Source organism: Artemia franciscana, chromosome 3 (genome assembly GCF_032884065.1).
Source record: "Artemia franciscana chromosome 3, ASM3288406v1, whole genome shotgun sequence".
Taxonomy (NCBI): Eukaryota; Metazoa; Arthropoda; class Branchiopoda; order Anostraca; family Artemiidae; genus Artemia; species Artemia franciscana.
The window spans coordinates 22098825-22124715 of NC_088865.1; the positions used below are offsets into that span (position 1 = coordinate 22098825).

At 35.5% G+C, this 25891-nt stretch overlaps 1 protein-coding gene across 1 annotated transcript in view; it reads right to left on the bottom strand.

Moving 5' to 3' along the window:
• Positions 1-263: 263 nt before the first annotated feature.
• LOC136025021 (lysyl oxidase homolog 3-like) overlaps positions 264-25891 on the bottom strand; it is a 61845-nt gene continuing 36217 nt past the window's right edge. Inside the window, exons 6-9 of the mRNA XM_065700654.1 lie at positions 19574-19832; positions 16451-16579; positions 8166-8289; positions 264-1554 (exon numbers count right to left, since the gene is read on the bottom strand). Coding sequence (XP_065556726.1) covers positions 1432-1554; positions 8166-8289; positions 16451-16579; positions 19574-19832 — 635 coding nt within the window. The 3' untranslated portion in view covers positions 264-1431. The remainder of the gene's footprint in view (positions 1555-8165; positions 8290-16450; positions 16580-19573; positions 19833-25891) is intronic.

The window sequence follows — 25891 nt, forward strand, 5'->3', positions numbered from 1 at the left end:
TAAATCTTTAGAATTCCAGGCTCTCATTTTGAAAGCCAGTTTCTGTTTGGCATTTTCTGAAATTCTGTTAGTGCGCATTTTCTAGAGCCTTTCAGTTTTCACTTTTCTTTTTCCATTGCTGTTAGGTACAGCAATCAGGAATGATAATCTTGATTTCTGTTTCAAGAAAAGTATTGTTTTGAAGCTACAAGGAGGAGACTGAACTTGACCAATATCAGTATTTGTACTATTCTGTGTGGTTATTCCTGTGAGTTACATGGAAATAAACAAAGACCATTAATTTATTTGGAATTCAAAATGGCAGTTTACGTTCTTAAAAAGCTAGCAGCCTTAAAAAGAAATACATCTAAAGCACAAAAAATTATTTCTCTGTTAATCTTTCAATGAATAGGTAATCACTGAAGGACATCAAAAACAATGAAAATATTTCTTTTATATCCAAAGTCAAAAATAAGAATCTAACACTGAAAACGTTTATATCCAACACTAATACAGTTGGAATTTGATAGATTTTGACTTTTTTGAGACTTTTCCCTATTATGACAGAATTCCGTAAAAATTAATTTTTGATTAAATGGAATTAACCAATAGCTTCTTCTTGAAATTTTAGGCAACTTAAAATTTCCAAATATGTCCAGGTTATAATGGACATCCGAATAGTAAGTGAGTAACTGCTCACTATTTCTAAGTCATTTCCAATTTATATGCTATTCGGATAATTTTCTTTGGAAATTTCAAAAAGACAAAGTTTTGCAAGCTCAGATGGGGTTCAAATTGAGCAATGTATGAGCTGTATGACTTTAAGGAAAATATTTATTTTATTATCTAGTGAGGATTAATAAAAAAAAGTGGGGGAACAGAAGAAACATAAGGGACTGTTTACCCCACACAAATATTCTAGACAATTCGAGTTTTTGTTTTTTTTTTTTATTGTCGGCTTAGCACAAGGCATATATTTAATTTGTAAGGACTTTTAATAGTTTTTTTTTGTTGAAGTCACTGGTGAAATTTAAGCCCTCAACTCTTTGTGTTATTTTTTTGAAAAGATATGTTAAAGTTAATTTAAAAGTAAAATGGTGTAAATTTCAAATAAGAAAGTGTCATAAATTACAGCATAATTGGAACACGAAAAATATCAGTTACAAAATATAAATGAAATCTAGTATTAAAGTAACATCAATCCTTCCATCTATAATATAGTTAAATTAGTTAAATTTAGACAAATGAAGTTCAATAAAAGCTATAGTGAATCCAAAATTTGCGTTTGGCTCATCTACTTCTACTCTCCTACAGTTCTTATGTTGTGCTTCTTAAACTAAAGTAGTATCGTTAACTAATATCACTCAACTAACAACAAAAGTGAATTAAAATAGTAATCACCTTTAAAAGATGATTCCATTCTGACATTGAATAAATAAAGAACAAAAAAAATTACGGCCTAGTTAAAGTACAGTTATATACAGTGGCAAAAGTTGGTCCATAGTAGAGATTACACACAGCTGCATTATTTTCAAACGTCTGTTCTGCAACTTTGAAGTCAGGATTTATGACAACCTGAAACAAATCAAATAATTGAAAATGGGTTCATTCAAACTTTTATAACTGAGAAAAAAGTACTTTACTACGACTTTTTTTTACAAGATAATTCGTTGTAAACGATTTTTAGTTGATAAATAGGTAATCAAGAAAAAGAGCGTTCGTTGTCCAACATGAACCAAATTATATACTATGGAGCAGCACGTGAACAACCAACATATGGAGCCTTGAACAGCCGACGCACTAAGTTTCCTTTTTTAACTTTACCTTCTTTGTCGTCATTTAACTATTTTGATCTCGTTGTTTGACCTTTCTCTCTGTTGTTTTTTATATATTTTACTTCAATGTTATCTTCTTCTGTCATTTTTTTCAGGTAAAGTTAGTCGAATCATATTATTTCATCTAGTCAGTGTTCTACTTAGTGTTTGAAGCTTAGCTACCACAAAAGAACATTAATTATGTTTTTGGAAAGAATTGTCGCTTATATTTGCTATTTAGTGACACTTGGGATTCATCGAGGCACTTTAGCATAGGCAATCTGTTTTTTGAGTCCCACTTACCGTCAGCCTTAATGCTTACTTAATGCTTAATACTTACCAGAAACAAGAGAATTATGTTTATTTTAGACGTGGTCCTGAAACTAACTTTGAAAGCTTTGAAAGCTATGTCATGTGTAGGATAACTCTTGAATTCTACTTTTGTATCACTCTATCTCCTTATCTGGCCCACTTTCTTTGTCAGATCATCCATCAACAAATGTCTGTGCCCGATCTAACTTTAAATTCACGGGATCAAGATTTTTCTTCTCGAGTTATAAAGGTCATTTTACAGAAAATTTGACTTATAATGGCAACGAGTTATAGAGGTAATTTTTGGGTCACTTTAATTTACGGAGGTAAAATATAACCGCGAAATTATTTCGAGTTAAGCATGATTTTTTCTTCGATTTAGACAGGTATTTTCCTGGGGAATTGAAAATAATTCGAGATATCGAAGATTTCGAGGCATCGAAACATATATATATATATATATATATATATATATATATATATATATATATATATATATATATATATATATATATATATATATATATATATATATATATATATATATATATATATATATATATATATACATACATATATATATATATATATATATATATATATATATATATATATATATATATATATATATATATATATATATATGTATATATATATATACTAGCTGTTGGGGTGGCGCTTCGCGCCACACCAACACCTAGTTGGTGGGGGCGCTTCGCGCCCCCCAAGCCCCCCCGCGCGTGTAAGTCGTTACGCGCCATATTAGTTACGCGCCATTGTAGTTGTGTCCAAAGGAAATTGTAAATAAACTTAAAACCTATTGTTCTGGTATTAAAAAATTTTCGAATTTTAATCCATATTTGAGTGTTAATAATTCACTGCAGGTGATAGATTCTTTAACAATGGTTTCAGCTAAAAGAATTGAGTCTTTCGATTTTGCGACAATGTACACTAATTTATCACTTAATTTAGTGTTTGATAATTTAAAAACTGTTATAAAGAAATCTTTCCTCTTATCTAGTAAAAGGTTCTTAAAAATAGACATTTATAATAAAAAAGCTATATGGACAAACTGCTTTAATACTACAGTTACCTTGAGATGTTACGGCTTGGATATGATTTTTGAGTTATTGGAATTTGTTTTATACAATACTTATATAAGATTTGGGGGTGATTTGTACAAGCAAATTATGGGAATTCCCATGGGGGGGAATGCCAGCCCATTTATAGCTGACTTGTTTTTAAGTCAACTAGAATATAAATATATGATGGATAAGAATAATCCAATTAATTTAAAACATGCTTTGTCAAATAATAAAAGATATTTAGATGATATTTTGGTCTTAAATTGTAAGGATTTCATTGATATTTCTAAAAATATATATCCATCAGAGCTTATTCTTGAACCTAGTCATGGCGCTGGTCATGAAGATCATTTCTTAGATTTAAATATTAATATTTGTGATAATAATAAATTAAGTTTTAAAATGTATAATAAAACGGATGATTTTGATTTTGAAGTGATTAGTTTCCCATTCACTGAAAGTAATATACACTCAAATATCACATATTCAGCGTTTTTCTCACAGTTACTTCGTTATGCAAGGATTTGTAGCAATTATATTGATTTTAAAAATAGATGTAAAATCTTAAGCCAAAAATTGATATCAAGAGGTTTTTCTGCAAATAAATTAACTTGGCAATTTCAAAAATTTAGTTTTCATTATAACGAACTTTTAAATAAATATCAAAAGAATTATCTAGAAATACTTAAGAAATTTTTAACTAATTTCGGAGGTTCGAGAAATGTTGTCACAGCGCCATTTATTTTGAATTGTGTTTCTAATTGAGCGGATTTTTTTAAAAAATTAGCCACATGGTAAAGATGAATTCTATAATTGTTTAGTTCATTCAGGTTTTTTGCAATGTGTTAATATTTGTGATTTGGTAAAATTTATAATATTTAGTTTACCTATTGTTGCTAAAGGGAGGGATATATGAATAGGATAAGCTTGTTTTGGTTTTACTTGGTTGTTTTACATTTGCTGTTTTTTTTTCATAGGCATGTATTTTGGGGGTGATACCTGACGCGGGGATGCCATGGATATTCTGTGGTAGCCACAACACTGTGCTGGGTAGAGAATTTAGAGTGGCGAAACCCTATATAGGCCAGTGTATTCTCCTGATGAGCCCTTGTGTTGGGTGTTGCCTCTGAATTATTTGTCTATATTATTTTCTCTATTGTTTGGTAAATGACGACTTATACTTATTGACGACATGACTGCCTGTCCATGGATTATTCTTTATGGTTGATTGTGTGTGGCTATACTGTTTGACCTATGAGATTGTATGGATGAGTAGGGTTAAGGCCTCATTCAAGTGGTGGTCTATATTAGTCACTAATTTAGGAAAACAGTCTTCCTTTTCTCCTTCTGTCTCTCTTTTTTTTTTTTTTTGTGTTTGTGCTGTAGCATTGGTGATTTCTCTTTTCATGATATTATTCCAGGTTGGATCCAGTGCTGGTGGAGAAAATTTGGTGATTTCTCTTTTTATGATATATATATATATATATATATATATATATATATATATATATATATATATATATATATATATATATAATGAAAAGAGAAATCACCAATGCTACAGCACAAACACACAAAAAAAAAAAAAAAAAAGACAGAAGGAGAAAAGGAAGACTGTTTTCCTAAATTAGTGATTAACATAGACCAGCACTTGAATGAGGCCTTAACCCTACTCATCCATACAATCACATAGGTCAAACAGCATAGCCACACACAATCAACCATAAAGAATAATCCATGGACAGGCAGTCATGTCGTCAATAAGTATAAGTCGTCATTTACCAAACAATAGAAAAAATATTATAGACAAGGGGTGATTTCAACCCGAGGTCCAAGATAATTGGGAGGGAGCTCACTAAAACTTAAATTTAAAGTTCTTCTTTTAGTGACCATTAGGTCAGGGGAAAGTCTTGTTTTCTGCCATTTTAGGGCACCAAACTAAGACTTTATCCCAAAGAGGACAGATTTGCAATCAATTTAAAATTATGAGATGCTAATTGATTTAACAGTATCAGTTACTGTATTTTAGGCTTCCCAGTTGCAAAAGAAATAATGCTACACGGTGGCAGTGCTAGATTCACCCAAGTTGATTCGCTTTATTTGGTGAAATTAGGCTACGTTTGGTGATTGTAATTGTGTATCAGCTATACTGAGAGGGTGTGAGTTATTGTTTAGGTTAAGGGCAGGGTAGATTCCTAAAAAGAACATTTTAATGGACAAGCTGCTTACTCTTCATCAGGTTTAAGTTAAATGTTGAAAGAGGTAGGGTGGGAGATGGAATGAATTAAATTGTTTCCCTATACAGCTAAAATGTTATATTCCCATATCTACCAGCACAGAGGTGGAAAAGGCAAGGCAGGTCATCATCAGCTCCACCAAGAAACTTCTTTGGGATGGCAAATACTGCTAGTAACTTAGTTTGCAGCAATTTTAACTGGTGCTATTTTCTTTTTCTATTTGAATGGAGTAGTTTAATGTATTTAAAGAAACGTATGTAATGTATTTATCGATAAGAAAATCCTCTTGTAGAGGCTGTGATGGCTTCAGTTATGTAGAAGATCGTAAGTATCACAGAATTTCCATCCATACTAACAATAATACTTCTTTTCATCCAACCGAAATTCTGATTTTCGAAAAAAAGAAGGAAAGACCCTCTCAAAGTCATACAATTTTAATGAAAATCACACCATTAAAGATCAAAGCATATATACCATTCAGCATATCAAAGAATCCTACCGTTCGAGCTCATATCTGCAAAAATGTGGAATTTTATAATTTTTGCCGGAAGAAAGATCACAGATGTGTGTTTATTTGTTGTTTTTTTTTTCAACGGCTGATCGTATCGACCCAGTGGGCCTAAAACGTCAAGAGAGGAATCGTTCTAACGGAAATGAAAAGGACTAGTGCCGTTTTTACGTGACAAAAAAATTGGAGGGCAAGTAGGCCCCCTCCCACACCACATTTTCCCAGAATCGTCCGATCAAAATTTTGAGATAGTTTTTTTTCTTCGGCATAGTTGAAAAACCCAATTAAGGTTTTTAGAGATAAAATGACCCCCTACAGCCCCTGGGGAAAGGTTTTTTAAGTTATAAAATTTACCCATTGTTTTATTTGTTATTGGGAAGTATGCATACACTTTTCGGGTGGGAGGGCGAATTTTCGGTTGTGAGGATTTTGCACGGTGAGAATTTTTCATGGAGAGGGAAATTTCCAGGGGGTGAAATTTTTAAGGGAAGTTTTACACTGGGTGAATTTGCCAGAATTCCTATACGAAATTTCTTTATATGTCTTGCTTTCTCTTTGTCGATTCAAATTTAGGCGTGGAGATATTAAGGATAGTTTTCCGGGGTAAAATTTCACCTGGATTGAATTTCCCAAAGGATATTTCTTTGGGGAGGGGGATTTTTCCATGGAGGTGGACACAGGTATCCTGGTGTTTTAAAAAAAAAGATCAGAAATTAAATCTAAAAAATAAGTTTTTTCAACTGAAAATAAAGAGCAATATTGAAACTTACAACGAACAAAATTATTACGTATATGAGGCGGATAGCCCACTCCTGAACACCTCGCTCCTTACGCTAAAGCTAAAATTTTGTTCCAGCTCTTTACAAATAACTCCTGAAACACAAGGGTCGTTAAACTAAAACAAAAAGTAACATTTTTTAAAGTGCCGAAAAACTGTTGCGTGAAGAGTGAGGTGTTGAGGAGGGGGGCATCCGTTTTCATAACCGTAATAATTTCTGTTCGTTTTAAATTTTAATATTGGTCCTTACTTTCAGTTGAAAAAAAACTTGTTTTTTTTCTTTATTTAATGAAGCTTAGACACAAATATTTTTCTAAAAGGCAATGGATATTTTTTGACAATATAAACAGTTTTAAAGTCGGTTATGAAACAAGAAAATGTCTAATGCCTTTAACGCACTATCAAAGTAGTTTATTAAAAATAAAACGTTAAAACTAAAATTAAGAAAATCAAATAAATGTCTTTTGATTCAATATTTTTAATCTACTGTTGAATACCAGAAACCAATATATTCGACACCTTTATACTTCATAACTGTAAAAAATTAAATCTTTTTCAAAGTGAAAACTTAATAAATACATCACTCCCAGAAAAAAACAAATGATAATAAAAAATAAAAAAAAACGTATCCCTTCAGAGGCAAAGTACAAAAATTCCCAGCATTACGTTTAGGAGAAACATTTCTGATTATAATGGCTTCATATATCAACTCATGGGTACTCTTGCAATGCAAGAAAAAGTCGACGGCATATTTTTACCGAAATTACCCCTTATTAAGCTGCTTTCCTTGTATTTTCTATAATTATACGAACAAATACATATTTAGAATCACCATAAAAAGCTGATTCTTTGATTGAATGTTATGAATAGTTAGTCTATTTTACTTTCGTTATTGACAAGGATGGTTATTTACTTATAATTCTTTACTACGAAAAAACTGATTTTTTTTTCTCCAACCGAATCATATAGAAAAATGTTGTGGAAAACTGGAAAGGGGTCACTCAATCACAAATTAGAACTTATATTATTCTTATTAAGGGTAAAAATCTATTCACAGGCAGCCAACAATGGGGCAGAATATATTTTTTCCATGGTTTTTCCCTATTCAGCTCTTTTTCCTTTCGTTTCCTTATAATTACTTTATAGTCCCACATTTCCAGGGGGCCATGTTCCCCTCCCCCCTGCCGGCGCCCATGAACCAAATGTTATGAATTTTTGTAATTATAATTTAGCTAAAACCTGAGCTGATTAGTTTTTCTTTTTTTTTGTAGACACAGGAGAAATGCCCGAGCGACGCAAGGGTCATCAACTAGCATGGAGAGCTTACTTCTTTGTGGATCATGGGTTAATTTGTCTAGTAAATGAACTAATATAATGTATCTACAAAAGGTTTTGCTCACCAAAAATTACCAAAGAGAATTTCTCAAGTATATAGGAAAAAGACACACTTACTCTAAAAGTGTACATTCCTGGGTCAATATCAGTAATATCAATCCATTGACAGTCGATATTATATGCATACGTGTCAGTACAGCCAACAGATATTCCTTGTTCACCATAGTTTGCACACTTGTACCTGAAAAAAAACGTAGCTCAGTATGACAATATCACAGGTATGTGTCGGTGTTACCAGGGTGAAGTCCAAAGAAATTATTTGAATCTTTCAGAGGGCAAAGGAATCAAATATAAAAATGAAACAGGGGTACAAAATCGACAACTACACTTATTGTTCATTTTAATGTTAATGCTATTAATTTATATAAGCTAGGTAGCCAGAAAACCAGCAATTATGGTTCTTTTTTCTCGACAAAGAAATCACCAAGTGGGCTTCTTTGTCTAGTACAATGATCGGTAACTTTTTTAGTTCAAAGATCCAAACAACCCTTTTACGACTATAAGAAGTCATATCAAGAGCCGCAGTTAGAGTGTAAGAATACTGTCCACAAAACGTATGTATTGTTCACATTGAAACCATAGCTTTCAATTAAAAATATCCCATCAAAATGTTGAATCAACACAAAATATCCAATAAACATCGACTTACTAATGAGATTGTTAATTTATCCTGAAGTTATTCTTACCAGCCTAATCGGAGAGAGACATGTTGAAAAATGTGTTCAGCAGCTCACACTCTGTCGTAAAACAATCCTCCAATCTCCAAATGTCAAACACAACTTAACTTAACACAAACACTTAGTAATCAATAACGTTTGATTACTGGCGAATAAAACGTCTTACTGCACACACAGGACTACAAAACCTGACAGTTCGCTTCTATTGCTCACTCTTCGGCAGTAGTGATGCTGTAACAGGTACAGAGAATACAGCCTTGTTTGGCCACTAAAGCTTCCCTATACTACAGATTGCACATCTTATTTGGGCACTAAAGCTTGCCTACACGATTTGGGTCTTTAACCTACTTACATAATCATACTACAAAAGATAATTCATTACCATAATCCATTGGGCATTTCATTTTCAAATACATGTTTTGACATGATTGACAAGGACAGTTGATTTACATATTTTGAAAATTTAATTTAATGAATGATTTTTTTTGTTTGGGGTTGAATGAAACTGGTCTTATCATACGCTTGGGTAGATTAAACCGTCGACGTTATGTTCCTAAATGAATCAATTACTGTGGCATTTTTTTTCAGATGGAACTTATGGTTTCAACCTCCAAGGGGCCAAATGTCCCCTCCCCCAAGTTTTTGCCCCCTTTTTAAACTTGATATTTTTCCTTCCATTTTTTTGAACTTTAAATTTTTTTTATTTTTTTTACTTATAAATTTTTCACCTTTTTCTTATGTTTTAAAATGGCAAAACATATACTTAAAACAAAACAAAATAACTAGTGATATTTTCAAAATACGAAATGGAGATGATATAGATATATTAGTCGCGATTTTTCCAATTAGACGAATAATATTTCTAGTGACATGCTTTTTCTTTTTTTGACTTAGAATTTTTTTGGACAGTTTTTTTGGACTAAGAATTTTTGGGACTCTAGCCTAGTATTTTAGTTAACGACAAGTAACTAAAGTTGAGCCTGTGTGCCTTTAGTTGTATTTGTCTTTCTTTCTCTCTATCTCTCTCTGTCTTTCTGGGCCTATGTGTCTTGGCGGGTGTTTCCTTGTTTCCCTTTGTGTGTTTATGTCTCTGACTCTGTGTGTTTCGCCACGCTAAGTGAACCTAAACAAACCTAACTTGAAATGAATTAACTCAATGCAACATATTTGTCGTTAACTGAAATAATCGGGATTTATCAGCTAGATGAGTTTATTGTAGTCAAAAGTGCTTTTATTTGTCTCTCTCTGTGTGCCTGTGTGTCTGAGCGGATATTTGCTTATCCCCATGTCTGACTTTGTTTGTTTGTGTGTCTGAATCTGTATTTTTGTGGGTGTTTTCGTCTCTCTCTCTTGCAGTACCTATAAGTCTGAATGGGTGCTACTTGTCTCTGTCTCTCTGTGCCTGTGCGTCTGAATGACTGTTTGCTTGTTTGTAGGTTTGTATGTCTGACTCTGCGTGTTTGAAGATGTTTTGTCTCTCTTTTCTCTATGTGTGTGTATATGTTTCTGAGCGGTTGTTTGCCAGTTTCTTTCTCTCTCTCTCTCTATGCCTATGTGACTGAGCGGGTGTTTGCTTGTCCCCGTGTCTGTCTTTGTGTGTCTGTATTTCTAAAACTGTGTATTTGAATATGTTTCTACCTCTCTTCCTTTCTATGATTGTGTGTCTGAGTGGGTGTTTGCTTGTTTCTCTTTGTGTATTTGTATGTCTGACTCTGTATTTTTTTAGATGTTTTGTCTTTCTCTCTGTGCATGTGTGTCTGAGCGTATGTTTGCTTGTCCCTCTCACTATGTCTGTGCGTCTAAGCGGGTGTTTGTATGTTTCTGTGTCTGTCATTTTGTGTTTGTGTGTCTGATTCTGTGTGTGTTTGTAAGTGTCTTTGTCTCTTTCGCTCTTTCTTTCTTTCTTTCTCTCTCTCTCTCTCTCTCTCTCTCTCTCTCTCTCTCTCTCTCTCTGTTTGTGGATGTTTGCTTGTCCCCAAGTTTGTTTTTGTATGTTTTTATATCTGGCTCTGTGTGTTTGTAGATGTTTTGTCTCTCTCTCTATGTGGGTGTGTGTCTGAGCGGCTGTTTTCCTGTTTCTCTCTCTCTGTGGCTATGCAACTGAGTGGGTGTTTGCATGTCTCTGTGTCTGTCTTTGTGCGTCTGAATCGGTGTGTTTATATATGTTTTGTCTCTCTCACTCTCTGTGTCTGTATCTCTATACAGTTTGTTTGTTTTTTCTGTGTCTGTCTTTTTTGTCTTTGTGTCTGACTCTCTGTGTTTGTAGGTGTTTCTCTCTCTCTCTCTCTCTCTCTCTCTCTCTCTCTCTCTCTCTCTCTCTCTCTCTCTCTCTCTCTCTCTCTCTCTCTCTCTCTCTGTGCCTATGTATCTGAGCGGCTGTTTGCTCGTCTCTGTGTCTGTCTGTGTGTTTGCCTGACTTGGTCTGTTTGTATGTGTTTTTCTAACTCTTTCTCTTTCTCTCTATGCACATAAGTCTCAACAGCAGTTTTCCTGTCTTTATGTCCGTTTTTGTATGTTTGTGTGTCTGAGTTTTTTTATGTGTTTTTTGTCTCACTCTCTGTGCCTGTGAGTCTGAGCGACGGTTTGCTTGTCTAAGTGTCTGTATGTATTTTATGTCTCTCTATATATATGCACATGTGTCTTAGTGGTTGTTTGCTTGTCTCTGTGTCTGTCTTTGTGTGTATGCCTCTGTGTGTTTGTATGTGTTTGGTCTCTCTGTTTGTCTATGTATCTGAAAGGCGGTTTGCTTGTCTTTATGTCTGTCTTCGTGCGAATTTGTGTCTAACTCTGTGCGTTTGTATATGTTTTTCGTCTCTCTCTCTGTGGCTGTGTGTTTGAGCGGCTCTTTACTTGTCTCTATGTCCAGCTTTGTATGTTTTTGTGTGTGACTCTGTTGTTTTGTTTGTATTTTTGTCTCTCTATCTCTCTGTATATTTTTCTGAGTGGCTGTTTGCTTGTCTCCGAGTCTCTCTTTGTGTGTTTTTGCGTCTGACTCTGTGTTATTGTAGATGTTTTTTCTCTCTGTCTCTTTGTGCCTGTGTGTCTGAGCGGCTGTTTGATTGTCTCTGTGTCTGTCTTTGTGTGTCTGACTCTGTGTGTTTGTAGGTGTTTAGTTATCTCTCTCTCTCTGTGCTGGAGTGTCTGAGCAGATGTTTGCTTGTCCCTGTGTCTGTATTTGTGTGCTTAGATGTCTGACTCTGTGTGTGTTTGTAGGTAGTTTTGTCTCTTTCTCTCTGTGCCTGTCTGTCTGAGTGACTGTTTGTTTATCTCTCTCTCTCTCCCCCTCTCTCTCTCTCTCTCTCTCTCTCTCTCTTTCTTTCTCTCTCTCTCTATGCCTATGTGTCTGAGAGGGGGTTTACTTGTTTCTCTTTGTGTGTATTTGGGCCTTACTCTATGTCTGAATCTGTTTGTTTGTATGTGTTTTTGTCTTTCTCACTCTAAGTGCCTGTGTGTCTGAACGGATGTTTGCTTATTTCTCTTTGTGTGTTTTTGTGTCTGATTTTGTGTTTGTATGTGTTTTATGCCTCTCTTTCTGTGCCTGTCTGTCTGAGCTGATGTTTGCTTGTCCAGGTCCTGTCTTTTCGTGTTTGTGTGTATGAATCTGTGTGTTTTTAAGTGTTTTGGTCTCTCTTTTTTTCTCTCTCTCTCTCTGTGCCTATGTGTATGAGCGGAATTTTGCTTGTCTCTGTGTTTGTCTTTTTGTGTTTGTGTATCTGACTATGATTGTTTGTAGGTATTTGATTGTCTCTAAACTGTGCTTGTGATGCTCACTGTGCTTGTGGGTCTGAGCAGGTGTTAGCATGTTTCCGCATCTTTCTTTGTGTGTTTATATGTCTGATTTTGTGTGCTTGTATGTATTTTTGTCTCTCTCTTTCACTCTCTGTATCTGTTTGTCTTATCGGTTATTTGTTTGTCTCTCTGTGTGTCTTTGTGTGTCGGACTCTGTGTGTTTGTATGAGTTTCTCTATCTCTCTCTCTGTACCTGTTTGTCTTAGCAACTATTTACTTTTTTCTGTGTCTCTCTTAGTGTGTTGATTTTGATAATGCAGTGTCAGGGTTCGATAATGCAATGGAGGTGAGGCAAATTTTGATAATGTAGTGCAAGATGTTTGATAATGTCAGACAAGATTTGGGTAATATCACCCAGGATTTGGAAATACTTGGCTAAATTTTTTTAATCAAAATCACAGTCTATTATCATATGCCACCCTTTAAGAAAATCACTTGACTGAACCAGTTGATAATAGCCTAAAAATTCCCAAAAAATGAAAAAATTCTAAGTTTAAAAAAGAAAAAATGCCATTAGAAACATTATTTTTCTAATAGGAAAAATCACGACTAACAGCATCTTCATTATATAATCTACATTCGCATTTCTTATATCTTCATTCACATGTCATCTTCATTTCGTATTTTGAAAATATCAATAGTGAATTTGTTTTGTTTTAATTATATTTTATGTCATTTTAAGACATGAAAAAAGCTGAGAGAATTTCGAAGTAAAAAATTTAAAGCTTAAAAAATTAAGCAAAAAAAAAATTAAGTTCCAAAAAGGGGGGAAAGTTGGGAGAGGAGAAATTGGGCACCTTGGAGGCTGGACATGGATGACCATAAGTTCCATTAAAAATGCCACAGCAATTGGTTCATTGGGGGACACAACTTCGCCGGTTTACTCTACCCATGCGCGTTATAAGACGAGTTTCATTCAATCCCAAATAAAAAAATTATTCATGGAATTAAATTATCAAAGTATGTATTTCAACTTTCCTTGTTAATCATGTCCAGACATGTATTTAAAATGAGATGTCTGTTGGATTATGTTAATGAATTATCTCTTTTAGTATGATTCTGTAAGTAGATCAATGACCCAAATCGTATAGGCAAGCTTTCTTTCTGTAATACAGGGAAGCTTTAGCACCCAAATAAGGAATATCTTCTGTACCTGTTACAACACCACTACTTTCGTCTTTGAACTATTTTCTTTTAGTTTTTTCCCCCGCGATGCATGTGAGAGTAAAGCAACTGTATTGTTCACGGATAGTACAACAAACTGTTCTTGAAATGTGATCCTGAGTATCTACCCGAAAAAATCTCCTCGAAAAACTCCTGGAAAATTTCCCCACATTAGAAAATTGAGCAGCCAAATGGAAATTAAACATTTATAAAAAAAGTGTAGAAAACAAGGGATTCTGGAATATTCTACGTATGCTCCACGATACGGGTAGAGTAGAGTATATGGTGTAGAATAAAACAGTTTGCGGTGACGAACTGTGAATATGCAGCAACTCCAACCAATAGTGACCGAGACTCTAAAACAAGGGAATTGGATGACAATTAATAAATCAAAAGAAGTGGCTTTTTATTCTGCTTCATATAGTTTAAAGTTCATATAGTGGCACGTGGCATATCAAACATTACGAATTTGATAAAACGTGCCTGATTAAAAGGGAGAACAACACCCACCCCCCAAAAAAATGACAGGTGATCGTAATGAAAACTACACCATTAGATTCAGTAGATTAGTGAACCCTTCTGCGGAGGTTTCAAGCTTTTATTCAAAAAGTGGAAATTGTGTTTTTTCGTAGGGGAAAGATCAGGAATTCTTGTTTGTTTATTTTATTTTTGTGTGTTTGTTCATTTTTCCCATGGATGATCGCATTAAACCGATGGTTCAAAAAGATCAGAGAAAGGCTCATTCGAATGGAAATTGAAAATTATAGTTGCCTTTCTAAAGTGACCAAAAAGATTGCGTCACGTAAAAGCGGCGTTTTCTGCCATTTTCTGGTACAAACTACCAATTTACCCCAAGAAGGGCTAAGTTACTATACAAACAAAAAGAAGGAAAAAAAATTATAGAATTATCAAAAGACTAAATATAGAGCTTCCCACTTGTGGAGGAAATAGTTTGGCACGGTTGCATATTGATTCCTGAAAAGTAACATGGTGCACAAAAGAGAAATGGTTAATATGGACATTTATCTTAATGCTTTGTTTAACCAAGGCAATTCACTCTGTTTTTCATGAAACTATTTTTAGTGATGAATAATTGTGCATTAGCTATTATGAAAAAGGGGCGGTGGATCATTGTGTTGGCAGGGGGGATGATGCTAGAAGCCTAAAAGAATGTATTTCAGAGCCCAAATTGTCTGAACTCGGCATGATCCTTGGGATAAATATAAGAAGAGTATGAGGGAGGGAATAGGACGTAAAATTTCATATCACTTCATTCAGAAAAAGCCTGAATGAGGGTTCTGTGGAGTGATGCTCTCCTTCTTATTTCAGAAAATGTTTCTGACAGTTAAAACTTCTAATATCTAACCAAACTAATTTGCCTCGTGTTTCAAAAAATTACAAATTTTTTATAAGTGTGTAAGCGCACATGAACTATCATGAAGGAGGGACGGTGGGTCATTCATTAGATGGAGGGGCAGATGCCTGTAAGAATGTATTTTAATACCGAAATATCCTAGCTCAAATTAAGGCTTCAGATAAATATATGAGCTCTCGGGAAGGGAGGGGTTAGATATTTAATTCCTGTTGATTCTTGGGAATTTCTTTAGTCTTTGCCTTACTTGGTGCTGGGAGAGGTGGGCTATAGTGACTCTCTCATTGTTACAATATTTTCTTATGTAGTATAAATAATTATATTCACATGCCTGCTGGTACAAAATTGGAAAAGGTGAGACAGGGCATCTCTCACTTTTAAATTTGATAATCCTGACTTGGAGTTTGACTTCATGTAACTTAAGTTAACAAAAATATAAGCCCCTTTAAGGTATTTCAGACGGGAAAGCCTTCTGATGTAGGCCTAGTGGACGCGTTCTCCGTCGCAAGGGGTGTCATGTTATCAAGTAATATAGTTGCTGGTCCCAGACCAAGTCCACGGGAAGTAATTACTTGTGCTTCTTAGTATTTGCCTGTTATCTGTGTGCACTTTCATCATAGGGCAACTCTTAAACAGTTTCCAGAAATTTCAATTTTTCAGATCATTTTCTTTAACCTTGATCTTACCCTGCTATGATACTACAACATCCAAAAACACACAAAAAGCACTAAAAAAAAGTGTCAAAATAAATACTATAGGATATTCTACGCCATTTATTCTGCCTCCATTTTGGAATGTAGGTAGAGTATTCGACATCCCGTCTTTTATTCATTCTTTTTATTTGTAATAATTTCTCTTTGGCAGCTTAATTTTGCAAGTGAAAAATTTTCCGGAGAAAAGCTGTCCGCGGGGGGAATTTCTGACGGGGATAATCTTCTATGCGAAGAAATTTTCTGGGAGGTGAATCTTAGGGGGAAGGGAATACACCAAACGCCCTTGGAATTAAACCGATAAAAAGTTTAAAATATGTGTGGATACAGTATGCGGATATTGGTTGTGTAGATATTACAATTATTTATGTTGATGTGTCCGTGAAGAAGAGTTTCAACACGGTTGTTCTTTTTTCCACAGTTTATTTCAATTGTAGAATGACGAAGTCAGAATGACAATGAAAGAATGACGAAGAATTTCTCAAGAGGCGCACTTTGTACGGCAAAAGAGCCAATACCACTCATGTGGCAGAAGTTGCTGAACGCTGTTCTAAAACGTATATATAGGAAAGCAGTAATCATCATTTAAGTTTCTTGACCAATTATTTTATATTTATAGAAAAAAATTACCTTGGCGTCACTCCTGGATTGCATGCATTGTCCTCAAGGCAAAATGAGGCTTTATGTCCTTCGGCAATTCGCCTTCCTGTGCTGTCCAAAACATCAAAGTGAGCAAATACTTCCATGCTGTGATAATGCCTGAAACATGTTAGTTGTATATTTAACATAGTGTGCAAAATGTATATATTTGAAAATGTTGTGTTTAGCTACTGAAGGAACAACGCAGAACGTTCCCTCACACACACACAAACACAAAAAAAAAATGGTAAGATAATAAAACAAGCTGAAGAAAATTTGATTTGACACTAGAATTATTTTTTCTAATTTCTTCTGAGAAATTATAAAGAAGGTGCAATTTTACTGGTTAGGCAGCTAAACCATGAATAACTAAAAAACAGATACAATTGTTGACTTCTATTTCCTGCTTTGAAATAAAAAATGCCATCTAGTGATCCATAAATACATCACTTAATCACTTATGTCAGTTTTTAGGGAGGAGGGATTAGATTTTCTTATACCATTATATTTAAATTTACTATGTGGATATTCTCCGTAAGAAACCTTTAAATCTATCGAAATATCTGTAAAACTGTTTTCAAATACACTTATTTCTGATATATTTTCTAAGCTATCATAAAATAATGTAAATCAGCACCCCTTCCAGGAAAAAAACTAAAACCAAAATGCAAAAATATTTACAAAATATGTAACACTCAGCGCTAAAGTATGATGTGTATTTTCTGACATACATGAAGATTATGTATTAAAATCTCACCGAAAATGAATTTTATTTGGTATAGCTCATAGATTGGCCAAGATATTTCATCAGTTGCAGAAGCTATATTCAGATATATGATTTATCAAACATTTCGTGGTAACGAACTGCAAGTAAGGAGCGATGCGGCTCAATAGTAACCGACACTCTAAGAAACAGAGTCTTGATAATAATTTTTAAAAAGGGAAGAAACACCCCTAAAACATCAAGTGATCTTAATGAAAATCACTCCATCAGAATAAGCATATCAGAGAACCCTGTTGTAGGGGTTTCAAGCTCCTATGTACAAATAGGTGGAATTTTGCATTTTTTGCTAGAAGAAAAATCACGGATGCTTGTTTATTTTTTTTTATTTACTTTGTTTTCCACAGGGCTGGTTACCTGGGAGGATCTTTCCAGTGAGGAATTTTTCATGAAATGGGAACCGGATTTCTCAGCATTATTGAAAAAACGATCAGAAAGTAAATAAAAAAAAACAAACAAGTTATTTAACTGAAAGTAAGGAACGACATTAAAATTTAAAACAAAAAAAAATTATTGCGTATATGAGGGGGTCACCCCCTCGTCAATACCTCGATCTTTACGCTAAAAATTTTGTACTACTTTTAAAAGAGCTATTTTTTCTAATTAAACGGCCTTTGTGATTGAGGAGTCACCGTTAAAGAATTGGGATAAAATTTGAACTTTAGCATAAAGAGAGAGGTATTGACGAGAGGGCTGACCCCCTTGTATATGTAATAATTTTTGTTCGTTTAAAGTTTTAACGTTGGTCTTTACTTTCAGTTGAGAAAACTTGTTTTTTTATTTAATTTCATAGGGAGAACGAACCAGTTCTGTTTGTTGTTGTTGGGCTATTGCTTATAGCTTTTACCAAAAAGTACTCATTCTTCGCATTGCAAATTGCCACAAAATTGTTTACTGGTTCTACAAAAACTTAGCTCCAAAGTTAATTTTTCTGAGATTAATTCATTCTAATGTTGAACTATGCATGGCCTGGGTCTTATTGGTCCCTTTATTGGAACAATATTTATAATTGTTCACAATCAACAGAGGTGGAAATATTTGCTTTCCTGAAGACTCAACTGAACTATTAAATATAATACTTTGGCGGCACTATTTTTCAAGTTGTGCACCACGATAATTTTCATGCATTGATATGCTGTGTCATATCCAGTTGGGAAAGGATTCAATTAGTTCTTTGAGAGGAAGAGAAATCTATCGTACAAATTTTTGGTAAGTAAATGCACATAGGGAGCGGATGTAAAAAAAAAGTTCCCTTCAGGTGGATCTAAAAGACTAACCCCGATCTAGGAAAATCTAGGCATAAAAACACATTGTTTTAAGGCTCTTCGTCCCTTTCGCTTTTAGAATTAGGACAATAAGACATAACCATAAGACATGACCATAAGACAGTCTTCGCGAATTTGTTATTAGAATGGCTTTCAAACTTTCTTAACGTAATCAATATCCCTCATCCCTCAATCCACCTGTTTCACAAACCCCCCTTGATGCCCCTTCAATATCGTTGAAAAAAAAATAAAGACTACTCATATAAAATGCTGTAACTCAAAGACTTTTTTTTTAATGGCTTAATATTTCTGAATCGAACCCATCTATCTTTGAAAAGGTGGGAGTTACTCGTCCATACAAAAAATAACATATCTCTATCTGCCTAGATTTATCACTAATTGTTTGTTAACTCTAAGCGTTTAAAATGAAAGTGCAGGACAGTAATTTCTTCTCTTCCATTTTAAATCCATTTTACAGGCACCACATATCACCTAGATTATTTGTTAAAAATCCGGATTAAAAATTGTTGGAAAGTATATATATATATATTTTTTTTTATCTTGGTAATGTCTATAGCTCAAAATAATGAAATTCTTCTTTCAAAACTTTCAAAATAATGAAAGTTTCTTGGGCATTAGGTATCTAGAGAAAATACAAGCAGGTAAAAACAATGTTGCACTTGATCAGCTTAACAAAAATATCCTCTTGAAGCCAAATGGTAGATTGAGGGTTTTGAGGTGAAAATTTTATTTGCATCATAAATAAAAATCTCGTTTCTTCAATATTAGCTGTTCAATTTCATCCAGAGGAAGACTGAACTAGACGAAAAAAGAAAAAAGGAAGACTTTAAATCAGACAATGGAATTAAAATAAGGTAGGACACAAAACATAACCAGAAGGAAACAATACAAATTGAAACTAGACATGAGTGGGGGGTGGATAACAGATTTCACTTGCAAATATATAATTCACTCTTTTCTGAGGTTTTTGGATGTTCCATACGTAAAAACTCTATTTCTAAAGACCACTTAAAATATATCCTAGTTTATGGAGAATTATATGCTTACATATGACAGGCATGCCATTCCCATAAGTGACGTGGAATATATGGTCGGAAATCTGCAGTTCCTATGTTTGTTATACGTGCTGTAAATCTTAACAGTCTCCTAGTTTCTAAATGCCAATTTGCATCTTCCTTTTGAAGATGATAAGCGCTGCTAGAGACACAGTTCTCTTCCATGGCACACTGTAAGAAAAACAGTTGTCTATCTTCCAAGTGGGCACTGCGCATGATTTCGTAATGATCTGGGATGAGGTCTGCCTGCTCTGTGAAAAAAAGAAAGAAAAATGTCAATAAACTGTTAATCTATTTGGATCCTCCTATAGAATTATGATTCTATTCCATTTTGTGAAAAGATTAGTTGACATAAATATTTGCCAGCTCAAGTAAATTCTACATTCCAAGTCTTTTTTGTTGAGTTTATACAAAGCTGGCATGGCATGAAACTGTAATGGCCTAATTAATTGTTTGGTTACTAGTCAAACTTTCTGAACAAAGTCAGATAGGACATTGGTGTCCCCTGCAGAGACATAGATGAAGCCCACCCCCTTGGATTCCTGGTACTGGCACTTTTTTAATACCACATAGAACGAGGATTCCCCTAATCCTGGCATCTACATAAACAAATCCGTAGATGGCGTCCTGTTAAAAATGGTGATATATTTTCTTTCCAACGACACATTTTTTCTAGCTCCTAAGCCGTTAACCATTGATTTTATGGAATGTGAGACTCAGGATTTCCTATGGTAAAATAACGACAAGCTAGTCATCCAAGCCAGCATATCATTGATATTATTAGGTTCTTAGAAATACATCCTAGGCAATCAATGCATTATTTTTGGGTGCTAGCCAACTGGTGCAAAGCATCATTGTATTGTGCCAAGTTAATTGCATAATCGATTTCTAAACTGGAGTTGGATGTATGGTAAATACTACCAGTGAATTCTTTCCGGGTGGCTGTTTTGGCATCATTCCAAGAATATACATACCAGGGTAATTTTGGATGCTTGCTAGACAAAGATATTCTTTTGATGGTCAATAACACTTGTTTCGGTCGCAAAAATTAACATGACTACAACCGGCCAGGCTCCTTTTTTGTAATTTAATGGTCCTGAGTGCATTGGTTTTCCATTACAGGGCTTGTGGATGAATTTGGACCCCCACGTTCCTCTCCAGGGCCCCCTCTACCACTCCGGGGAGTGAATACCCCCCCCCCCCCAAGATTTTTGCCTTCCCCAGTTTTTTACTTAAAATGATTAGACTTAAAATTTCTTGGACTTAGAATTTTTTGGGAATTTTTTGGACCTACAGCTTTTTTTTGTGTCTTAAAATGACACGTAATCTTTGGTGAGCAAGGTTTTCGAATTTTTTTTATGCTAACTTCCCCGTGTTGCTCTGTGCTTACAGAAGTTGTTCCGTATATGAGAAAGCAAACCTCTACATAATGCCTCCGTCGCTTAAGCTAAGAGGTGAAAGCAGCATTCAATTCTTGTTCTTGCCCATGGTATTTTAAAGTCATTACGAAAAATAAACTTTGGCCTATGAAGAATTTTAAAAACTCCTCTGGTCTTGGTTTTACCTCTTAGCGCAAACAGCGAGGCACTCAATAGTCATCCTTTTCCATGGTATTAGAATAATATTAAGAAAAATATACTCTGGTCTATGCAAAATCGCAAAAACCTCCTCTGGTCTTGGTTTCACCTCTTAGCATGAAGAGCGAGGCGTTCATTTCTCGTTCTTTCGCATGGTATCAGAATGTCATTAAGAAAAATAAACTCTGGCCGATCAAAAATATCAGAAACTGATCTTGGTTTTACCTCTTAGCATAAACAGCGAGGCTTTCAACAGTCGTCCTTTTCTATGTTATTGAAATATAAAAAAAAAATATACTCTGGTCTATGGAAATTCAAAAGAAACTCCTCTGGTGCTGGTTTCACCTCTCAGCATAAACAGCTAGGCAATAACTAAAGGTTTGCTTTTTCATATACGGAACAATTTCTTTTTGTTTTGAGCCTTATTGTAGCTCCTTACTTTATAGATGAATAAACGAAAAATAAAAGAAGTGCACCATTGGTGCATCTCTGACCTATGAAGAATCTCTAAGGCTCCTCTGGTCTTGGTTTCACATCTTAGCGTAGACAGCAAGACATTCAATACTCTTTCTTTCCCATGATATTAGAATGGTATTAAGAAAAATAAACTCTTACCTTTGAAAAATCTAAAAAATTCCTCTCTTCTAGGTTTTACTTCTTAGCGTAAATAGCGAGGCTTTAAATAGTCGTTCTTTTTCCATGGTATTAGATTACCAATGGAAAAATAAACTCTGCTCTATGAAATATCACAAATATCTCCTCTGGTCTTGGTTTCACCCCTTAGCGTAAACAGCGAGGCAATATGTAGAGGTTTGCTTCCTAATATAAGGAACAACTTCTGTAAGCAAAGAGTACCACGGGGACGGCCACATAAAAAATCCAAAAACCAAGCTCATCAAAGGTTATATGTCATTTTAAGACACCCAATAAATTCCCACAATAAATTTTATGTCCTGAAAAAGTCCAAGTCCCAAAAATTGTAAGTCTAAAAATTCTAAGTAAAAAACAAAGTTGGGGGGGAGCCTAAGGGTCCTGGAGGAGAGCATTGGGCCCTGGAAGGGAACGTGGGGACCCAAACTCTTTCGCTAGCCCGGTAATGGAAAACCAATTTACTCTGGACCATTACGTTGCAAAAAAGGATACCTGGTCGGTGGTAGTCATTAAAATTTGTGGGACCAAAATAAGTATCGTTGACCATAAAAAAATCTCCGTCTAGAAAGCATCTAAAGTCACTGTGGTATGCATTTTCTTAGAAAGATACCAAAAAAGGCCCCCGGAAACATTCCGCTGATACTATTTACCGTATATCCAACTTCAATTGAGAATTCGATTCCACAATTTTCTGATAGGAAATTCTGGGTCTCAAGCTCGAATCCTACACCGGACATAAATTTAAAAAAATCATTGGAAAACTGCTTAAAAGCTAAAAAAATTGCTGTTGGAAAGAGAAAACATTTCATCATCTATAACTGGAGTTGACAAAGACGCCATCTGTGGCTTTGATTATGTAGATGGCAGCATTGGGAGAATCGCTGTTCTGTGTGGTCTTAAAAAAGTGCCGGCACCATGATGGAAGGGGGAGAGGCTGCGGCCGTGTCTGTGTAGGGAATAATACTTTGGACTATAATTTTAAGCTGATCTTAGAGAGAAAAAGGAAACAACTTGGTGCGGCACTGTCAAAGAAAATCCTGGAAATTCCCATTCATTTCTATGGAACCTCTGCATCGCTGTGCTGGTTCTGGCGTTAGATTATTTTCGACCTTTTTAATAAACAAGAGCTAAGAGCTCATATGGCACTTGTGACGAGGCAAGAAGAGCTAAGAGCTAAGAGCTCATATGGTAGGAGCTCTAACATAATTCTAAGAATCAATAGAGTGATTTAAAATGAAAATCAGAGGCTTAATGCCGGTCAGGATTTAAAATAAGAGCTCTGAGTCACGATGTCCTTCAAAATATCAAAATTAATTAAGATCCGATCACCCAATCGTAAGTTATAAATACCTCATTTTTTCTAATTTTTCCTCTCCCTTTAGTCCCCCAGATGGCCGAATCTGGGAAAACGACTTTATCAAGTCAATTTGTGCAGCTCCCTGACACGCCTACCAATTTTCATCGTCCTAGCACGTCCAGAAGCAACAAAATCACCAAATCACTGAACCCCCAACTCCCCCAAAGAGAACGAATCCAGTTCGGTTACGTCAATCAAGTATCAAGGACCTTTTCTTATTCTATCCAGCAAGCTTCATCCCGATTCCTCCACTCCAAGCGTTTTCCAAGATTTCCCCCTCCAACTCCCCCCAATGTCAACAGATCTGGTCTGGATTTGAAAAAAGAGCTCTGAGACATGAATTCCTTCTAAATATCAAATTTCATTAAGATCCGATCACCCACTCGTAAGTTATAAATACCTAATTTTTTCTACTTTTTCCTCTCCCTTTAGCCCCCCAGATGGTCGAATCTGGGAAAACGACTTTATCAAGTCAAATTGTGCAGCTCCCTAACACGCCTATCAATTTTCATCGTCCTAGCACGTCCAGAAGCACCAAAGACGCCAACTCACTGAACCCCCCCCCCCCCCAACTCCCCCAAAGAGAGCAAATCCAGTACGATTCTGTCAATCACGTATCAAGGACATTTGTTTATTCTATCCACCAAGCTTCCTCCTGATTCCGACACTCCTAGTGTTTTTCCAAGATTTCCCCCTCTAACTCCCCCCAATGTCAAACGATCTGGTCCGTATTTGAAATAAGAGCTCTGAGACATGAATTCTTTTTAAAAATCAAATTTCATTAAGATCCGAAAGATTCTTAAGATAAAAATACCCCAATTTTCACGTTTTCCAAGAATTCCGGTTTCCCCCTCCAGCTCTCCCCAACGTCACGGGATCTGGTCGGAATTTAAATAAGAACTTTAAACCACAAGATCCTTCTAAATATCGAATTTCATTAAGATCTGGTCACCCTTTCGTAAGTTATAAATACCTCAATTTTCAAAATTCCCCCCCCCCTCCAATTCCACCAAAGAGAGCAGATCCGGTCCGGTTATGTCAGTCACGTATCTTAGACAGGTTTTTATTCTTTCCATCCAGTTTCATCCTGATCTCACCGCTTTAAGTATTTTCTAAGATTTCCGTTACCCCCCCCCCCCCCCCAACTGCCTCCCCCCACATTACGCTTGATCCGGCTGAGGTTTAAAACAAGAGATCTGAGTTACGAGCTCCTTCTAAATATGAAGTTTCATTAAGATCCGATCACTCCTTCGTAAGTTAAAAATATGTAATTTTTTCTTGTTTTTCAGAATCAACCCCCCCCCCAATAGGTCGGATCCGTTCCAATTATGTAAATTACGTATGTAAGACTTCTGCTTATTTTTCCCACCAAGTTTCATCCCGATCCCTCCAATCTAAGCGTTTTCCATGATTTTAGGTTCCCCCACCCCAAACTTCCCCCAACGTCACCAGATCCAGTCAGGATTTAAAATAAGAGCTTTGAGACACGATATCCTTCTTAATATCAAATTTCATTGAGTTCCGATAACCTGTTCGTAAGTTAAAAATACCTCATTTTTCTAATTTTTCAGAATTAATCCTCCCCCAACTACCCCAAAGAGAGCGGATCCATTCCGGTTATGTTAATCATGTACCTAGGACTCGTGATTGTTTTTTCCACCAAGTTTCATCCCGATCCCTCCACTCTAAGTGTTTTTCAAGTTTTAGGTTTCTCCCTCCCATCTCCCCCCCCCCAATGTCACCAGATCTGTTTGGGTTTAAAATAAGAGCTCTGAGCCATGATATCCTTCTAAATATCCAATTTCATTGAGATCCGACCACCTGTTCGTAAGTTAAAAATACCTCATTTTTTCTAATTTTTCAGAAATAACCCCCCCCCAACTATCCCAAAGAGAGCGGATCCGTTCCTTTTATGTCGATCATGCATCTAGCACTTGTGTTTATTTTTCCCATCAAGTTTCATCCCGAAACCTCCACTCTAAGTGTTTTCCAAGTTTTAGGTTTTCCCCTCCCAACTCCCCCCCCAATGTCACCAGATCCGGTCAGGATTTAAAATAAGAGCTCTAAGACACGATATCCTTCTAAACATCAAATTTCATTGAGATCCGATCACCCGTTCGTAAGTTAAAAATGCATAATTTTTCTAATTTTTTAGAATTACCCCCCCCCCCCCCCCAACTACCCCAAAGAGAGCAGATCCGTTCCGATTATGTCAATCATATATGTGGGACTTGTGCTTATTTTTCCCATCAAGTTTCATCCCGATCCCTCCACTCTAAGGGTTTTCCAAGATTTTAGGTTTCCCCCTCCAACTCCCCCCAATGTCATCAGATCCAGTCGGGATTTAAAATAAGAGCTCTAAAACACAATATCATTCCAAACATCAAATTTCATTAAGATCCCATCACCCATTCATAAGTTAAAAATATTTTATTTCTTCTATTTTTTCCGAATTAACCGGCCCCCCACTCCCCCCCCCCCCAGATGATCAAATTGGGAAAACGACTATTTCTAATTTAAGCTGGTCCCGTCCCTGATACGCCTGCCAAATTTCATCGTCCTAGCTTACCTGGAAGTGCCTAAAGTAGCAAAACCGGGACCGACAGACAGACAGACCGACAGACAGACAGACCGACAGAATTGGCGATTGCTATATGTCACTTGGTTAATACCAAGTGCCATAAAAATCCAAATTTATGATATAAAGCCAAATTAATAAACACAG